We start from the raw sequence: 18,670 nt of genomic DNA, 5'->3' as shown, positions 1-18,670 counted from the left end.
CTTACATAACCTTAAACAAGGATTTTTAGAGGCTTTTTGGGGACTGGCTATGCCTGACTTGTCCAAAACAATGCTTTCCTCTTGCACATTCATCTCTGGATGTCAGCTGGGGAAGTTACCAGGCAAGCTGCTTTGATAAGTTCTAACAGTGGGAAAGAATGAGGCTTTAGAGGTTTCTAATGCTCATGAAAACAATGTAGGAGCAAATTATTTTTATTATCTGTGAATTCTGGAAGCTGTTTGGGGATTGAAGGAAGTGAAGAAGTGCTTTCTTTTATTGCATTGTTGGTCTTCACGCAGCAGTGAACCTTATGAAAGCTGGGTGCTCATCTCAGCGAGCTGACAACCAGCCAGCTTCCAAATTCCAGCTCCTTGGGAATGCAAAAAACCTGGAAGTTCCCAAACAAGGACTAACTTTCACCTGGTAACAGGTAAGAATGATAAGGAATTCTTAATACAAAACATTTTTGTGGAAACACACCAAACACAGAATGGGTTTTTTGTGACAATTGATTGGATTGTTTTGGAAAAATCATGGAAAGCAATTTGCCATTGCTTGTAAGATTTAATAAACATTTAATGAAAGTAAAACATTTGGATTGTAACTGAATGTTTAAACTTTCCAAAGGTAAGCTGATGTACTTAACTATCAGGAACAATTGTGTATTCTCAGGAGCTGATTTAATGAGGAGAGTTGGACCCTGGCATGGAGTTTGGGATTTGCCTTGCCCCCCTCGCTTGTCTGCCTTCACCCTTGTGCTGCTGGAACTGCAGGAATTGTCTCCCTGCAAACATTCCTCCCCAAAGAGCTCCTTCATCAGGGGTTTCTTCCACTGCAGAGGGGCTGTCCTGCCAGCCCGGCGGGGTTTGCCCAAAAGAGGGCTCATAAGCCCCGAAGGAGATTTTCTGCCTGGGCACAGCAGTGTGAGTGCAGCTCTCTCTCTGGCTGCCTGCTTTGCATTTGGCACCTGAAGTGTGGAGCCCCTGATGCAAATTCTCAACAGCTTCTGAGAAAATGTATTTTTTTTTCAGCCTAGTGGGGTCTTTGCTTGGATTTGCACCTTCACTCTTGGCTTTCTTTTTTTGCTGCTCATAGTGGGTTTTCTCTTCTTTTTCAACTTCTTCCACTGTCTCTCCCTCTTGATTGTTCTCTTTTACTCTTTGAGGATTTTGTTCAGATTTCATCAGAGTTTTCAACTCCTTTTTAAGAACTTCTGTCTCTATTTCCATTTCTTTAATAAATTCAGAAAATTTGCATTCTTCCATCAGTAGTTTGCCCCCTGAAATATTGTAGGGTTTAAGAACATGAAGAGTTATGAAGCTTTAAAAAGAGCAAGTGTCACATCCTAATTTCACTGCTCCAGTTCTCATTATTGATGGTATTTCAAATACCATCTCTAATACATACCACAGCATGGGGCAAGATTTAAACAACATAATTCTGCCACTGAATCCAGATTCATATATTTATTTTTACTTTTTTTCATGGTGTTGAATTTAGTTAAATGGTTTTAGCAGCCATTATGTACAGTGATGGCTAAATAGAGTGCCACAAAAGTCATATATAATGGAACAGAGAAACCAGGTGAGATCTGAACTCTTAATTGTCACTTTCTGGCTTTTAAGTGGAATTTGGAGATATGCAGGATTTCTGTTCTCTTAATTCACAACTGAGTTACTTGTGTGGAGCAGAATACACAGCAGCTCTCTCATCTGGGAATGAAGTGAGTTGGACCCTGGCCTCACTTGGGAATGAGGGGGTTCCAATTTCAGCAGGAAAAGGAACATGTGTGCAGAAATTCCATTTATCTGTTCAGGGAACAACTTGTAATCAGCCCTATGCTCTGCAGAGACCCAAAATGAGACACACTCCAAGCTTAAAGGAGGAGTAAGAAGTTGCAGGAACTCAAAAAGCCATGTAAGTCTTCAATAAAAGTCAACTATCAGTGAGAGAAACTCATATTTCACAGATTTTTCAGAGGGAGCATTGTAAGACCTGTGTTTTCCCAGTTTTAAAAGGGCATTTTAAAGAGAAATGCAGACTTTGGTTGTCTGGGGGGCTCTGGAAAGGCTGCAGGCTGAAAAGGCAGAGTACAAACCTCAGGAGTTAGCACATGCCAGGTTACAGGGATGTGACCTGGCATCACCTGTTCCACCGGGGCAAATGTGTGACCTGGAGGTCTCCTGCCATTTGTGACATGTCTACAGTGGTGGCACTCAGACATTTTCTCTTCCTAAAAGCCTTAAAGGAAATAAGAGGAATGTTTCTAGAAGGAAAAATGTGAATGAGGAAACAGCAGTGGCTTTTTTCTTTCTTCTGTTCTATGGAATTTGTTCAGAATAAAGATGATTACAGGTGAGTCCCTTCCATATAACTTTTCCATGAGAACACAGTGTCTGAGATTTCCATAAAATCTCTTTCCAGAGATCACTAATGAGGAACTGCTCCCAGTCCTCACTGTCCTTTTCCAGCTATGGAAATATGTTCACATGAGTGATGAAGATTCCCAGCTACCACTTTGAGATCAATGTTTGATTAGTGTGGACTAACAACTATTAATTATCCTGTTACAGACAGAACACTGAATTTTTACCACCCTGAGCTTTGGGAAGAACAGCAGGGTGGAGATGCCACATCCTGCTCCCAGTGCAGCACCACCAGCAGCTGCATTTCCCAGCCCAGATGATGCTGTGATTTCAGTGACACCTCATTCATCATTTGGAACTAGTTCCTGTCAGCCAGGTGCCAGTGAAGGGCTGTCAGAACCACACAAATTACCAGGACTTCTGGTAATTTGCAAAGATCAGGTGAATTTCTGAGAGAAACATTAAACCTACCTCTGTGTGTCCTGTTAGAAGTTTCTGGCATTGGTACTTTCTTGGTTGCTTGATTTTCTTTTTTACCCCGGACATCTGAACACACTTCCTTTGCTTTAACTTCTCCACCCTTATCTCCTCTTTTCTCCTACAATTGGCAATTAAAGGTAAAAATAATGAGGGAATGCTTGTTTAGCAACTTTTAAAAGAACACAATCAGTGCAATACTTATAAAAAGATGAGTAATTTCTATTGCTGTTACATTATATTTTGCATCACAGCATTATTTCTGTACTGTAATCACACATGCAAAATCCACATCCTAGAGGATGGATCAGGCTATCCAGGCATATTACAGCAACTTAGGGAATAAGACACACCTTAGCTGAGAGTTTAAACAGGGGATTGGATTTGGATCCAGATCTTTCCCACCTTTTTTAGCTGGATTGGTTTTTTTTTGGTTTCCTGGTGCTGAGACAGCAGCAGTTCTCTGAAACTCTCTTTATCTACTTGTACTGATCTGTCTACTCTCAGACCTGTTGAATAGGACAAACATTAGAAATACAGTAATTTCTGGAATTAGGTTGTTGATATAAATAAAATATATCTCTGACAACTGACAATACTGGTATGTCACCAAGAATTTTAACTTCTCTTTTTTTAATGCATATCTTAATGCCCTTTAAAAAAATAAATAATTTTTTCTACTGAATCTATAAATGCTGAAACTAGACACAAACCTGGATTTCTGAGCCTTTTTGTCTGTACATCAGTGCACCCCAAACATAGGTATATACATAAATGTCTATATAAAATATACTACTAAGTATATTTTCAGATAGAACATGTAAAGTCAGACAAACGTGTCTATGCCCCAGAACCCACATGGGCATAATTCTTGGTACCACTCTAGTGTAAATTTGAGAGGTCTGCTATGAAGCCTCAGAGTTCACTTTCCTAAATTTGGATCATTATGGAACTCATCTCATGGAAAATGCTTAACACTGTTTGAAATATCAGTGATCTTTGAAGAGATTCCAAGGGAGTGACTGAATGAGATGTTCAGAGAAATATGGATATGAAATGGTGAAGATGAGTATACTTTGGAATAATTTTGACACAAGTATGGCACTAGAGCAGCAAAAATGGGATCTTACCCATATGCACATTCACCCTTTTCCCCAGTTTTGGGCTCAGAAATCAAAGGATAAAACACACAGGAATGGTGCCCTCGGCGTGTTGGGCGGTGAAAGGGATGCTGGTGACTGTGGTAAGCACATTTCTCTCCCTCTCAGGATTTTTCATAGAGGTGCACAGAGAAAAATGAAAGAGAAAACACTTTTTGCTCCTTGTTTTTCTTATGTGGAATGTGTTTAGAGAATTGTTTATCTAGAGTGAGTGCTTAGATTCTGGTGAGGACTGTTTGAGCCTGATGGCCAATCTAATCCACCTGTGTTTAGACTCACGAGAGAGGGTTACGAGTTGTGTTAGCGTTAGAATCAGAGAAAGTAGTATGTAGTTTTAGTATTTTCTTTTTATATAGTATATTCATGTATTTTAAAATAGTTATAATAAATAAATATTTCAGCCTTCTGAATTGAGTCAGACATTTCTTCCCATTAGGTTCGCCTGCATTTACAATAGGTGACCAGCCTGGAATTGGGTTCCCAGTCTCTCCGGGAGCTTTTCCAGCCGGGATTCGCGGGGTGTTCCCCGGGACCAGGGGGCGGCATTCCCGGAGCTTTTCCAGCCGGGATCGGGGGGCGGCATTCCCGGAGCTTTTCCAGCCGGGATCCGCGGGACCGGGACCGGGGGGCGGCATTCCCGGAGCTTTTCCAGCCGGGACCGGGGGGCGGCATTCCCGGAGCTTTTCCAGCCGGGACCGGGGGGCGGCATTCCCGGAGCTTTTCCAGCCGGGACCGGGGGGCGGCATTCCCGGAGCTTTTCCAGCCGGGATCCCGGGCGCTCCCTGGGACCGGGACCGGGGGGCGGCATTCCCGGAGCTTTTCCAGCCGGGATCCCGGGCGCTCCCTGGGACCGGGACCGGGGGGCGGCATTCCCGGAGCTTTTCCAGCCGGGATCGGGGGGCGGCATTCCCGGAGCTTTTCCAGCCGGGATCCCGGGCGCTCCCTGGGACCGGGACCGGGGGGCGGCATTCCCGGAGCTTTTCCAGCCGGGATCGGGGGGCGGCATTCCCGGAGCTTTTCCAGCCGGGATCGGGGGGCGGCATTCCCGGAGCTTTTCCAGCCGGGATCCCGGGCGCTCCCTGGGACCGGGACCGGGGGGCGGCATTCCCGGAGCTTTTCCAGCCGGGATCCGCGGGACCGGGATCGGGGGGCGGCATTCCCGGAGCTTTTCCAGCCGGGACCGGGGGGCGGCATTCCCGGAGCTTTTCCAGCCGGGATCCGCGGGACCGGGATCGGGGGGCGGCATTCCCGGAGCTTTTCCAGCCGGGATCCCGGGCGCTCCCCGGGGCCGGGACCAGAGGGCGCTGCCGCCCCAGGCGAGCGCTGCCCCCGGCCGGAGCTGGGCAATCCCTGGCTCCAGCCAAAAAATCCATTCCGGTTACGTGCACAGAGCTTTCGGGCCACCTAAGGAAGCCACCCTCCAGCCTTTACCAGCATCGCTAAAAAACCCAGCTCCACATTTCCTGCTGGCTATAAAAACTTTGGTGAACGTCCACTAGAAAATAACGGCCTGAAGAGGCAACTCCTCAGAAATCTGCTAAAGGAAAATTCGAATTAGTAGTGAAAAGGAAAACTAATTGTCAGCAATTCCAGCTCTGGATTTCCAAATCCATTAGCTGGCAGAGAAAGAAACATTTTTCTAAAAATTCCAGAGGATCAGGCAACTTTGCTTTGAAACTTTTAATTAAAAAATACCACGTCTCTCTCCAACTATGCTGCCTTATCTCGCTTAAAGGAAAGAAGAATTTAAATAATAACAGTTTCAAGTGCCATAATTGAACAGCAATATTCAATTTCTATTGAATGTAAGGCCATCTGTGAGTAAAATTTTAAAAAATGGTAGTTATGTGGTGTAACTAAAACAGGAATTCAGAGTTTCATAAAAAATGTGTCTGACTTGGGATGAGAACCAGGAATATGTGTTTTTCTTAATTTAACACCTTGAATTACCAATATTTTCCCTGTAGTTCACTGGAGGTTTGGGCAGAGTTAATGGGTTTGCAAAGGCAATGAAGAGGAAAGAAATAAGCAACTGAATGTGGTAAGATTTTGTATTGCTGCCATGATTTGAGGAATTCTGCGGGAAGCATTTCCAGCAGATAGGTTTGCTGAGGACTCTTTGGTACCCACATGAAGAAAGTCCTGATTGCTGCTTCACTTTAGGAGCAGCAATATCTGATCAGTGTTTTCGAGAGGTGCCTCAGCCAGGGAAATCCATCTTTAGATCATTCCATCCTAAATTCTGGGTGTAGTGGAGGCAAACTGGGGCATCTCAAACAGTGCTGCTTGGTTTTAATCAGCTGAATCCCACTCCAGGCAGCTGCCCTTGGAATGCTGGATAGCCAAGGCTGCATGGAACAGATATTTCTCCCCAACATCTATGAGCATCCATGTGAAAGAAATATTCTTTACTCAAGAGCTCTTTCTTCCTGGGTAGAACTTAATTTGTGTTGTTATTTGCTGTCATTCAAACCTTTGAACTTCCTGAACCTTTTCACCTTTTCAGCATTTATTTTGGCATTTAATTTGGAATAAACCTCCCAGTGCTAAAACAGTGGAAGTGTCACTTAACTAAACAAGAGAAGAAGATGATTACAGACATACTTTGGTCATTAGGAACACAATCACTTCTGTCCCTCAGGGTTTTTGGCATCCGATTTGCATAAATATTCTGTATGAAAAGTTGCCGATCCTTTTCCTGAGAAGAAATAAACACTGTTAAGCTTCTAATATGCATTAAAAATTACTTTTTACCTGCTTAATTTTCCCATGCTGGTTGAAATCCATTAGGGATTTCACCTTTTACCAGACCCACGTGGCCTTTGTCATACACATTTTTCCAGAATAAATATTTTTTGGTCTTTGCTTCCTCTTTTTTGTTGATTTAAAAAAAAAAAATCATTTGCTCAGTGTCCTTGTCATATGCTCAGTTGGTTCACAACCTGTTCTGGTTGGGACATGAAAACCAGAGGCACATTTTGACATTTATTTAGCAAAAGTCCTCTTTTCTTAATTAAATCCTTCTTAAACACAGAAGACAGATCTCAGCTACACTCTCACCACTTCAGCTTTCAGTGGGGAAAAAAATAGGAGCTTCATTTATTTGGGAAAATTAAAAGTTATCCTGGAAATGGAATGGCCTCAAATAAGACTGGTGCCTAAAATGATGAATTTTTAAGGATAAACTCTGTTCTGGTACAGAAATAAGGTTGATAATCATGTCTGGTCTTCTTTGTGGTAAATCAATAGAAGATCTTGTGGATCTAAATAGAAAATTCAGAGACCTGAACACACAGAAAACCGTGTGGAAAAGAGATGAAACAGAAGTATTTTTGAGAAGAGAATAATTTGGAATAATTTGCATTTTGGGATAGTTTTATATTAGTGTTCCTTAGATTATAATTGTTCCCATCTCCCAGATCTGCATGTTCAGGAGAAGATCAAATTCTGACATGGAAAAAAGCCCTGCCAAGTACCAGGAGGAAACTTCTGCACCTGCTACACAGGGAAGAGGGATAAACAACACCCCTGTGCAGCAATCCCAACCTCCAGGAACCCTCAGGAACTGCCTGTCCTGCCCTTCACAATGTCTGGGAAAACTCCCCTCAACAACATCTTCCGCAGATATTTGATTCCATTTAGGAAGAGAAAGCTCCCCAATGGGATCACCTTGACACGGAAATATAGAAATAAGTGTATTTTAACTGTGTTACAAACACAGTTGTGAAAAAGCCACAAAGGATTCCAGGTTTTCTGGAATGTGTAAAGGTTTTATTCAGTACAACTCATAATACATCCCATTCCTGGCAGTTTTAGCTTTAAATCCATTTAGTTTTCCTGTAGGTTTGATTTACAAGCATTACAAAAAGTGCTGAACTGGACCTATTTATCCCAAAACCATTTGTCTAAAAATGAAACTGGAATTTAAGCAAACTCTTGAAACATTTGCACAGGTATTTTTGTTAAACTCTAGTTTTGCAGGTTGTGATATTTGGCTCACTTTGACTTGTTTATGGGAGGGACCTCATTTAAAGTGAGTAGATGAATATATCTGACCCCGAACTGGCAAAATGGTAACACATTGGTGTGGATTTTAGTTCAATTTCTGATTGTTTTAGTATTAATCTCTGTTTCAGTTCATTATAGAACTGCTTCTAACAAATAAACCTCCCAATAATGCCAGAATTTGACATTTCTGGCTTTTTTAGTTGATTATAGACACAAGAAGGAACCCAAATTCCATTAGTAAATACTGTAAAAGAAGCAAAAGGAATAGGTAACATTAAATACTTGAATTTTCCTGTAGAGATAGAAACCTGGAAAAAATCTGAAATACCTTAATTTTTTGGTGAACGATGTTAATTTCCATTAGCAAGTTCTTTGTGGTCATTGTAGCTTCCAGGAGTTTTTTACTGTCACTTGCCAGCTGACGACTAAAGGTGTTGCTGTTCAGCTTCAGCTGCATTTCCAGACTCTTAAAAAAGTGACAGATTTTACCATTCTCAGTGTGACAGTTGGAAAACTTCAGTTCATGACTGATTGAAAATATAAGTGTGCAAATATAAGGAAATGTAAGCTCATAATTATATATAATTACAGCTATTATATTCTAATTATATTAATATAAATTTATTATAAAATATATTGTAAACAATACATTAAACTATACTGAAGTATCTGAAAAATTAATTGCAAAGTAAGAAAAAAGTGGTTTCAAACCTATTTCCACTAAACAAAAGAAAAGGTTTTGGCCTTCAATCATAAAAATAAGGCTATACATTACCTTTCTGATGTATTAATTAATACAACCATCTTTGAGAAATATTAAGGCTTTCTATTCACAGAGACCTATGAACTGTAGTAGAATAAGGAGGCTTAGTGTAAATGATAATTTGGTGATTTATTGGGTTCTTTATCTTCAGAACCCAGGGCCATGCACTGAAATTCCAGTTCCTAAAAGTATTGGGTGGACACCAAACCCTGTGTGATTTTATAGCTCCTCACTCCTGGAAACAGAAAGTTTTTAAAAGAGAGTCTGAATTCAACTGTTCACATTTACAGTTTCTCTTAAGATTTCCTGGTTCTTTATTTATTTCTATGCATAATAAACCTCCACAGGAAATAGAAATGAATTCCTGGAGGACCATGGATATTTCACTCTTCCAGTTTTGTAGTAAAAATTGTGTTCCTATCTTTTTTGTGCTGGGGAGTGAGAGTAAAGAAACATGAGATATTAAAAGGAGATTAATTATCTCCTCTTGAGCTTCCTTAGACTCAGGAGAGCACTGGATTAAACAGCATCCAGTGTTACAGGATTATATCAGAATCATTCATCTGATAAGAAGCAGCTTCAAATTTTCCACTATTCCTTCACTGAAATCTCTCCTGCCCGATGAGCCTTGAGATTCCCTCCCAATTTAGGATATTCTATGACCCTACATTCCACAAATACAATAATTGGCAGGCATTACATTTATCCTCCCAATTTAGGATATTCTATGATCTTACATTCCACAAATACAATAATTTGCAGGCATTACCTATATCTTCTCATTTAGGATATTCTATGACCCTGCATTCCACAAATACAATAATTTGAAGGCATTACCTGTATCCTCCCAATTTAGGATATTCTATGACCCTACATTCCACAAATACAAACATTTGCAGGCATTACCTTTATCCTCACATTTAGGATATTCTATGACCCTATATTCCACAAATACAAACATTTGCAGGCATTACCTTTATCCTCCCAATTTAGGATATTCTATGGCCCTATATTCCACAAATACAAACATTTGCAGGCATTACCTTTATCCTCACATTTAGGATATTCTATGACCCTACATTCCACAAATACAAACATTTGCAGGCATTACCTTTATCCTCACATTTAGGATATTCTATGACCCTACATTCCACAAATACAAACATTTGCAGGCATTACCTGTATCCTCTCATCCTTTGCTTCCAACGTTTTGTTGAGGACTGACAACCTGCGATGAAGTTCCTCCCTCTTTGCCAGAGCTTTGTCTTCTGAGAGCACAACCAAAGTCTTCAGATCACCTTTAGTTCTCCTCAGCTCCGCTTCGACTTTTTTCAGCTCCCGGGCCGTGTTTCTCTCGGCCTCCTGGGACATTTTTAGGAGGTTCATGAGGTCTGCCAGCTCCTTCCGATGCCCTGCCAGCAGCTCCTGCAGGTGGCTCTCCGCGTTGCTGTACCTGCCGATGGCTCTGGCGTGCCGCCGGTTCAGCTCTTTCAAAGCCAGGTTCTCGAAGCTCGAGGTCTCGATTTTCCTTTGCAAGTCGAATATTTCGTTCTTCAACTCTTTGATTTTGTGGATCCTGTGAAAAAGGCTAAAATTTAACAGGATAGAAAATTTATCTGGATTTAAGTGTACTGCGTAGTAGCTTGCTAATATGAGTAAAATATGATGTTTAGTCTGTTAACTTTGCTGTGTTTATAAAACTGTCCTAGCCAAGGAGAAAAGAATGTAATCTCCAAGGTGAAGAGATAAGAAGAGCCCCTTGAGCTCTGAAACTAAGAAGAGAAGAAGTCTGCAAGAATGGACAAAGGGATTACAGAGTTCTCTGTACAAAGGGCCAACTGTAAATTGTAACTCAAAATCAACAGAATGAATATGCACGAACCTATTGTAAGATTCTAGGTATATATAAATTAGTGCGAGATAGTAAAAAGGATTGGGAATCCCCAAGGGGCGTGCATGCCCCTTGAAGGAAATCCCTGCAGCAGGGGAAATCCTGGTGTGAAAAAATTAAAAGTTACCGTTCCCTAAAAATCTTTATTAGAATTGTAGTTTTAATTTTTCAGCAGCGTATCACCTGGCTGAGGATATTCGCTGGGCCGTGGCGTTTTTGTCCTGGTAAACCACCCCGCTCTGCAGGGTCATAAAGGAGGTGTTCAGATTGGAGGTTTTTGCAGTTGGCCATTTCTTCCCTCCTGCATGGAGAGCAGAGTGAGTTGGCAATCAGAGTTAATTATCAGAAATTATTTGAGACAAATCAATCACTGTGTGCTTTTTCTGCTTGCATTAAATCCTACTACTAATTAACTAATACTCCTAAACTGCTCATCCAGCTACAGAATTGTGGTTTCTTCACAAAATGCCCCAAAACTCTGATGTTCAATGAGCAGCCTGGTCTAGGGGAAGGTTCCCTGACCATGGCAGGGGGTGGGACAAGATCTTTAACACCATTCTAGGTTTCTGTGATTGAAATGATTCACAGATAAATGCATTAAATATTTTTTTATCTCTGTGTCTTTCTGCAGCTGCAGCAGGCCACAGCTAGCAGCCAATGGAAATAAATCAATGGAAATCAATTTTCAATCCATGGAAATCAGTTTTCTTCCTGTAAATCATGCACTTCACTGATGTAGCCACAATCTGATGAACCCAATTCAACCCATCAGAATCTCCACCTTGAATAGGTGCATGATAAAAAACAAAAACCAAAATAAAAACAAAAAACCAAGAAAACCCAGCAGAGTAATTTACAGGTCTGCAAGGACTCAAAAACCAACATGCTCCCAACAGCACATGGTTGAAATCCCTGCAGCTGGGATTTCTAACCAGTTTTCTACAGTTTTCCAGTCAACTTTGAATTAAATTACATTTTAAGATAAACCTTAAATGCTCATTGCATGCAATAGGTGTGCAGTTGTCTATGTGGCTTCTAAACAGCAATTAAAAATACATTAATGGGCTACTTCTCAGTGTGTTGCTGCCATTTGCCTCTCTTTGTGGCCAGGAGTCTTGCTGAATTACTCTTATTTGCTTTTCCTGAAGCAGGATTAGAATTTAAAACTATTAAAAACTATAAATCTGAGTGTGTTCCCCTTTTTCAGGCACACATCCATTTTTACTACAGTTCTCATGACATTTCAAGAAGTATTTTGCTAAAAAAGTTTATTGTAATTTATAGATCACCTCATATTTTATGGATAAAACAGGCAAGGTCCTGACTTAAAAAAACACCAGAACAAAAGGGCAGATCTTTACAGGAATTTCTGTTATATACAATATTTTCTGCAACACAATTCCACTGCAGGGAAACTACAATAAGACCACAAATATTGTCACATAAGCATTTGCAGAATTACATTATCTTACTATTCTATTTTGCCAGAAAGGACTGAGATGATGGAAAAAAAGGGCAAATACCTTTCTACAAATGCTGTCAGAAGTACTATAAAATGTTATGTTATGTTATGTTTGTTATGTTATGTTTGTTATGTTATGTTATGTTTGTTATGTTATGTTACGTTATGTTATTTTATGTTATGTTATATTATGTTATATTATGATATATTATGTTATATTATATTATATTACATTACATTATATTATATTACATTATATTTATAATACATATATGTGAATCCTCCTTTCACTTTCCAGTAAATCCTCCTTACACTGAAAAACTGTTGTCCTTCTCTTTTAATTATTAAAAAAAATGCCAAAGAAAGGGAACAATTATATTTCTTAAGAGAATCTCATACTATCAGAAATATCTCATACTACCAGAAAACAAATTTACCTCTTTTATCACCTTGGGCATAGAGACACTGTCCATATTTTTTTCTTTCCTTTATTGTCTTGTCCTTTTTCTGTGTTTGCTTCTTTTCAGTTCCTGCTGTTTCTAAAGGTTTGCCTCTGACTCTTTCAGGGTCAGTCACTGACAAAGATCTTGGAATCATCACTGGGATAATATTCACTTGTGTCTCCTCCACCTTACCTGGGATTTCAATAGTATTTAGTGTCATAAAAATATAATCAATCACATTTTGTCAAGAATTAGACAGCAAATCAGATCACAAAATTAACTAATCCCTTAAAGCTGCACAAAAACCACCTTAGCTTCCAGATTAACACTCTAAACAGAGGATAGAGAAGGACCTAAAACTTTTTTATATGCTTGCAAAAATCATTTAGCATAAAATAAATAATTCTAAGTAATTTTTTAGGTCTTTCTGAATAATTGTTATGCTTTTTTTTTTACTTTTTTTCCTTTTTTATTTTAATTTTATTTTTTTTTTTTATTGCAGAGGCTACTGGGAAGTGCAAGAACAGATAATTTTATTCAGTTTATTCTCCTGGCAGAATTATTTAAACACTGCAGTTCTGGTAAAAATTATTTCTTGGGATATGGCTTGATACCCATTCCATTTTCTTATTATCATGCTCCAAACCACTTCAGGTGAGGAGAGGCAAGTTTTGCCTTGAGCCACAATTGTGGAAAGGCATTATATTCTAAACATACCTGAAAGTGAGATTAAAACACAAAAGAGGTTAAATGCTGGGACCCAGAGTGATAATTCAACTTTTATATTTTGCGTAAAAGAAGAAAAAAATAGAAAAGTATTTGCTAATAGGAGGTTTTGAGAGTGGCAGTGTCACATTCATCTCATAGCAATAACAGGACCACACAGAAATTCATTTTTGCTCCCTTAAAATTAATTTATAAACAAATAATCTTGCACAGTAGTAGGATAAATTGTATATTTTGGGGTTCTAAAAGGAGCATGGCAACTGTGGAAAGGAAATTTGTGGGGGGTTAAAATGATGTTTTAGTTCACATGAGTTTTAACACGTCCCCTACGCTAACAAAATATGAAACTATTTTCCTAAAACCTCCTAACTCCTTTGTTGGCTCTTCTGCTTTGTGCTGGCATTCCATTTTAAATTAAATTTCTTAAATGGGAGAGGGGAATCACATAGCTCCCAAAGAAAATTAAAAAACGTAATTCAGGATTGCACAGAACATTTTAGACTGAATCAAAGCAGTTTCATTACTCTTAATTCCTTTGCATGAACAGTTTTTCCTTATGGATTACTGAGGAATGCCACAGTCCTGCTAAATCTGAGGCAGTGCAATAACCCACAAGAAATGAAAAATCATATTTTGAGCATTAGGCAAAGCCCAGGTTGATTCACAGATCTGTATTTGTGTTAAAATTTGATTTGGCACTGCCAACACTTTCTAGGCAAAGCAAATTATCAAAAATGAAATTTAAAACTACTGCTTTAATTTGTTTTGATGAGAAGTGGGGCCTGAATCTGTTCATCCAGAGCAGCTGTTGAGAAGTAAATAAAATAGAAAAGAAGAAGACAGGAAACCCAAAAGTGAAGGAGAAGAAGCAAAGATAGGAAATTAAAGACACTGCAATAGAATTAAAGAGGCAGGGGCTGGACAGGACAAACTCCAGGAGAATTTATGTTGAAAAAGTAGGGGAATAAAATAATTAGGGCCAAATTCCTGTGTTGAAGATGAAAATGTCCTGGCAACCCGTCAGTGTCCACCTGGACACACAAGCCCACACCCAGCCCCATGTCCTGGCACCCCTCAGTGTCCCAAAATCCCACACCCAGCCCCATGTCCTGGCACCCCCTCAGTGTCCAAAATCCCACACTGAGCTCCATGTCCTGGCAGCTCCTTCAATGTCCCAAAATCCCACACCCAATCTCATATCCTGGAATCCACTCTGGGTCCCACAGCCCCACACCCAGCTCCACACCCTGGCAATCCCCTCAATGTCCCAAAATCCCACACCCAGCCCCATGTCCTGGCACCCCCTCAGTGTCCAAAATCCCACACTGAGCTCCATGTCCTGACATCCCCTCAGTGTCCCAAAATCCCACATCCAGCTCCATGTCCTGGCACCCCCTCAGTGTCTCAAAATCCCACACTGAGCTCCATTTCCTGGCAGCTCCCTCAGTGTCCCAAAATCCCACACCCAATCCCACATCCTGGAATCCACTCAGTGTCCCACAGCCCCACACCCAGCTCCATGTCCTGACAATCCCCTCAGTGTCCAAAATCCCACACCCAGCTCCATGTCCTGGCACCCCCTCAGTGTCCCAAAATCCCACACCCAGCCCCATGTCCTGGCACCCCCTCAGTGTCCCAAAATCCCACACCCAGCTCCATGTCCTGGCACCCCCTCAGTGTCCAAAATCCCACACCCAGCTCCATGTCCTGGCACCCCCTCAGTGTCTCAAAATCCCACACTGAGCTCCATTTCCTGGCAGCTCCCTCAATGTCCCAAAATCCCACACCCAATCCCACATCCTGGAATCCACTCAGTGTCCCACAGCCCCACACCCAGCTCCATGTCCTGACAATCCCCTCAGTGTCCAAAATCCCACATCCAACCCCATGTCCTGACAATCCCCTCAGTGTCCCAAAATCCCACACCCAGCCCCATGTCCTGGCACCCCCTCAGTGTCCAAAATCCCACACTGAGCTCCATGTCCTGGCACCCCCTCAATGTCCCAAAACCCCACATCCAACCCCATGTCCTGGCAGCTCCCTCAATGTCCCACGTGGACACACAACCTCACACCCAGTGCCATGTCCTGGCAATCCCCTCAGTGTCTCAAAATCCCACACTGAGCTCCATGTCCTGGCAATCCCCTCAGTATCCTAAAATCCCAACCAGCCCCATGTCCTGGCACCCCTTCAATGTCCCAAAATCCCACACCCAATCCCACATCCTGGAATCCACTCAATGTCCCACAGCCCCACACCCAGCTCCACACCCTGGCAATCCCCTCAGTGTCCAAAATCCCACACCCAGCTCCATGTCCTGGCACCCCCTCAATGTCCCAAAATCCCACACCCAGCCTCATGTCCTGGCACCCCCTCATTGTCCCAAAATCCCACACCCAGCCCCATGTCCTGGCACCCCCTCAGTGTCCCAAAATCCCACACCGAGCTCCATGTCCTGGCACCCCCTCAATGTCCCAAAATCCCACACCGAGCTCCATGTCCTGGCACCCCCTCAATGTCCCAAAATCCCACACCCAGCTCCATGTCCTGGCACCCCCTCAATGTCCCAAAATCCCACACCCAGCCTCATGTCCTGGCACCCCCTCAGTGTCCCAAAATCCCACACCCAGCCCCATGTCCTGGCACCCCCTCAGTGTCCCAAAATCCCACACCGAGCTCCATGTCCTGGCAATCCCCTCAGTATCCTAAAATCCCAACCAGCCCCATGTCCTGGCACCCCCTCAATGTCCCAGAATCCCACACCCAATCCCACATCCTGGAATCCACTCAATGTCCCACAGCCCCACACCCAGCTCCATGTCCTGACAATCCCCTCAGTGTCCAAAATCCCACACCCAGCTCCATGTCCTGGCACCCCCTCAGTGTCCCAAAATCCCACACTGAGCTCCATGTCCTGGCAACCCCCTCAGTGTCCCAAAATCCCACACTGAGCTCCATGTCCTGGCACCCCCTCAGTGTCTCAAAATCCCACACTGAGCTCCATGTCCTGGCACCCCCTCAGTGTCCCAAAATCCCACACTGAGCTCCATGTCCTGGCACCCCCTCAGTGCCCACCCGGACACACAATCCCACACCAGCCCCGTGTCCTCCCCACACTCCTCTCTGTTCTCCCTGTCCCCAGGCACCCCCAGTGCAGGATCCCGCCTTGTCCCGTGTCCTCCCTGGGAATGTCTCCCTGCTTTCACCCCCGTGTGTGCTGTCCCCTCAGCGGCCACCATCACCGGCCTCCACCCCTGCTGCTGCGGGAAATGGCGGCAGCACCGGCCAGCAGAGTCTCACCCTTTTCCTCCCTCTTCCCTCCTCCCTGACCCAGCAGTGTGTGTGCATTCCCACCCTCATATCTCAGTACCATTCCAGGGTTTTAACGGGAATTTGGCAATGTGGGTCCTGCTGTGCCCTGCCCATGGAGGGCCTGGATGTGCCCTCAGAGCGCCCAGGCCGGACCCAGCAGGCTCCAAACTTGGGGTTAAACTCAATATTCTTAAGTGAAAAAAGGGGAAAAATCCCTTCAGAATGAAGTCATGTTTTCCTTGGGGGCTGCACATAATGGGATCCATGACCCAAAGCCTTCGGGAATGGCCTTTCCATGCACAGGAGAAGAAACAGATACTAAATGAAAGATATTGCAATAGAATTAAAGAGGCAGGAGCTGGAATGGACAAACTCCATTCCAACAAAGGAGAATTTATGTTATGGTTTTGGGTATGAAGCCAGCAGGAGTGAGAGTTCATTGGCAATTCTGTCCCACATTTGACCATGGATGTTTGGTGGTACAAATATTTACTGCTTTCACTTTGACTTTTGTGACTCTTGTAGATGGTGCTGTGCAGGACCACCAGATGGAATTGAAGATCCTTGTAAATCTCTTCCAACTCAGCTTACTCTGTGATTTTCTAATAAATTATTAACATAATTATTGTTGCCCTGATTCTTGAGATTTTCTAAAGCCTTCTGAGTTTACATTCTTGTAGAGAACTTTCTCACACAACTTTCTGTAAACAATCTATTGTTTACCATTCCTCCATAGAGGCAGAGAAATTTGATGTACTAGTAGTTTGTCCAATGTCATTGGAGAGGTGGCACATTCACCCTCCGATCCACTGTCACTTTCGGAAAAGTATAAATGCTGGAGTCAGAAAATAAACTTCTTCTTTTTCACCTTTGCAACAGCAGCGGCTCACGTAGTGATTTCACATGTCCAATAGTGGCACACCATGTATGCTGTGAAGCCCAGGGCCATTTCATCCTTTGGTTGTTCTTCTTCAGGGCACAGAAATCCAAATAATTTGGAAACATTTTATTCCAAATGGAAATTCTATTTGCCAGGCTATACTCACATATAAAATCTCCCGGGAAACAAGCATGTGTAATAACTTCAGGCAACAATTAGTGTTTTCTCACTGGGTTTTTTTTCCTGTGGTTGCTGTTCTTTTTCAGGAAAATACTCTGAAAATACCTACTTCTAATAGGCTTGTTGCTGGACCTCCTGTTACCCCTCAAAAGTAAAAAGAAATGACAGATGGTGAGCCACAGTAAACTACCCATACTGTTATTTTTAGTTTTCAGTGCAGTTTTTCAGGATCCTGGTTCCATACATGGAGTACTGCATTTCCAGCTTCACACACTGGTTAACACAGACAAAAAGCTTCTTTTCAACAGCATTTTTACTCTTTAAAACTGTAAAGAGTAAAATTTTTACTCTTTAAAAAAAACTCAACAGCATTTTTACTCTTTATCGCTATGTAACAGTGTATTTAGTCCTGTCTAATAAATTCTGGAAATAAATTATTATAATCCATTTTAAGCATTTTCAGGATCAGATATTACTGTATTCAATCTTAATGTGTGAAATATGTTTTTCTAAAACCTAGTCCAGTTTAACCTCTGGCACAGGGTTGGCTTTACTAAGCTCATGTTGCTCACAGCACAAACAGACTTGGCCCTTAAAATTTGAAAATTATCTGTGACCATTTAACATTCTTCAAATACCTCTCATGCCCAGAGGCCTCCTTTAGCAAGGATGTGCAGGCAGGCACTGAATTGTGGTGATTTCTGGGGTAGAAGGTGACAACCAGATGGAAAATAAAGAGCATCCTGAAGAAGGTGACAACCAGATGGAAAATAAAGAGCATGCTGGATAATATAGGAGAATTGGAATATTTTTTTACTGAGCATTCTGGACCTTTTCTTACATCTTCTTTGATGGAAAAAGGAGGAGAAAAGGAGGAGAAAAGGAGGAGAAATAGGTTCTAGGTACATTAAGTCAGGCAAATCAGTATTAGGCAGTATCAGACACATATTTAGGTCAGGGAAGTCCCTGAGCCCTGCAGTGTAGATGATGATCTGAATTCT

General features: G+C 42.1%; 1 protein-coding gene across 1 annotated transcript; it reads right to left on the bottom strand.

The window, feature by feature from the left end:
- Positions 1 to 681: 681 nt before the first annotated feature.
- Positions 682 to 12,725, bottom strand: LCA5L (lebercilin LCA5 like). Its single transcript, XM_077790905.1, has 8 exons — positions 12,566 to 12,725; positions 10,850 to 10,967; positions 9,955 to 10,351; positions 8,341 to 8,478; positions 6,609 to 6,702; positions 3,250 to 3,353; positions 2,839 to 2,965; positions 682 to 1,280 (listed from the first exon to the last, which is right to left on the bottom strand). The coding sequence occupies exons 1-8, from the start codon at positions 12,723 to 12,725 to the stop codon at positions 682 to 684; spliced, it is 1,737 nt and encodes a 578-aa protein (XP_077647031.1).
- Between the last annotated feature and the right edge of the window lie 5,945 nt (positions 12,726 to 18,670).

The sequence above is a fragment of the Lonchura striata genome, chromosome 2, assembly GCF_046129695.1.
Source record: "Lonchura striata isolate bLonStr1 chromosome 2, bLonStr1.mat, whole genome shotgun sequence".
NCBI lineage: Eukaryota > Metazoa > Chordata > Aves > Passeriformes > Estrildidae > Lonchura > Lonchura striata.
Note: the sequence above shows the minus strand (reverse complement) of the source record. Positions and strands in the feature narration are given on the sequence as shown.

Excerpts from the sequence above, each read along its gene's own strand:
- LCA5L (XM_077790905.1), bottom strand. The coding sequence starts at position 12,725 with ATGATTCCAAGATCTTTGTCAGTGACTGACCCTGAAAGAGTCAGAGGC. Across the intron at positions 10,352-10,849 it reads CAGCGAATATCCTCAGCCAG|GATCCACAAAATCAAAGAGT; the intron begins GTGATACGCTGC and ends CCTTTTTCACAG. Across the intron at positions 6,703-8,340 it reads TCGTTCACCAAAAAATTAAG|GAAAAGGATCGGCAACTTTT; the intron begins GTATTTCAGATT and ends ATTTCTTCTCAG.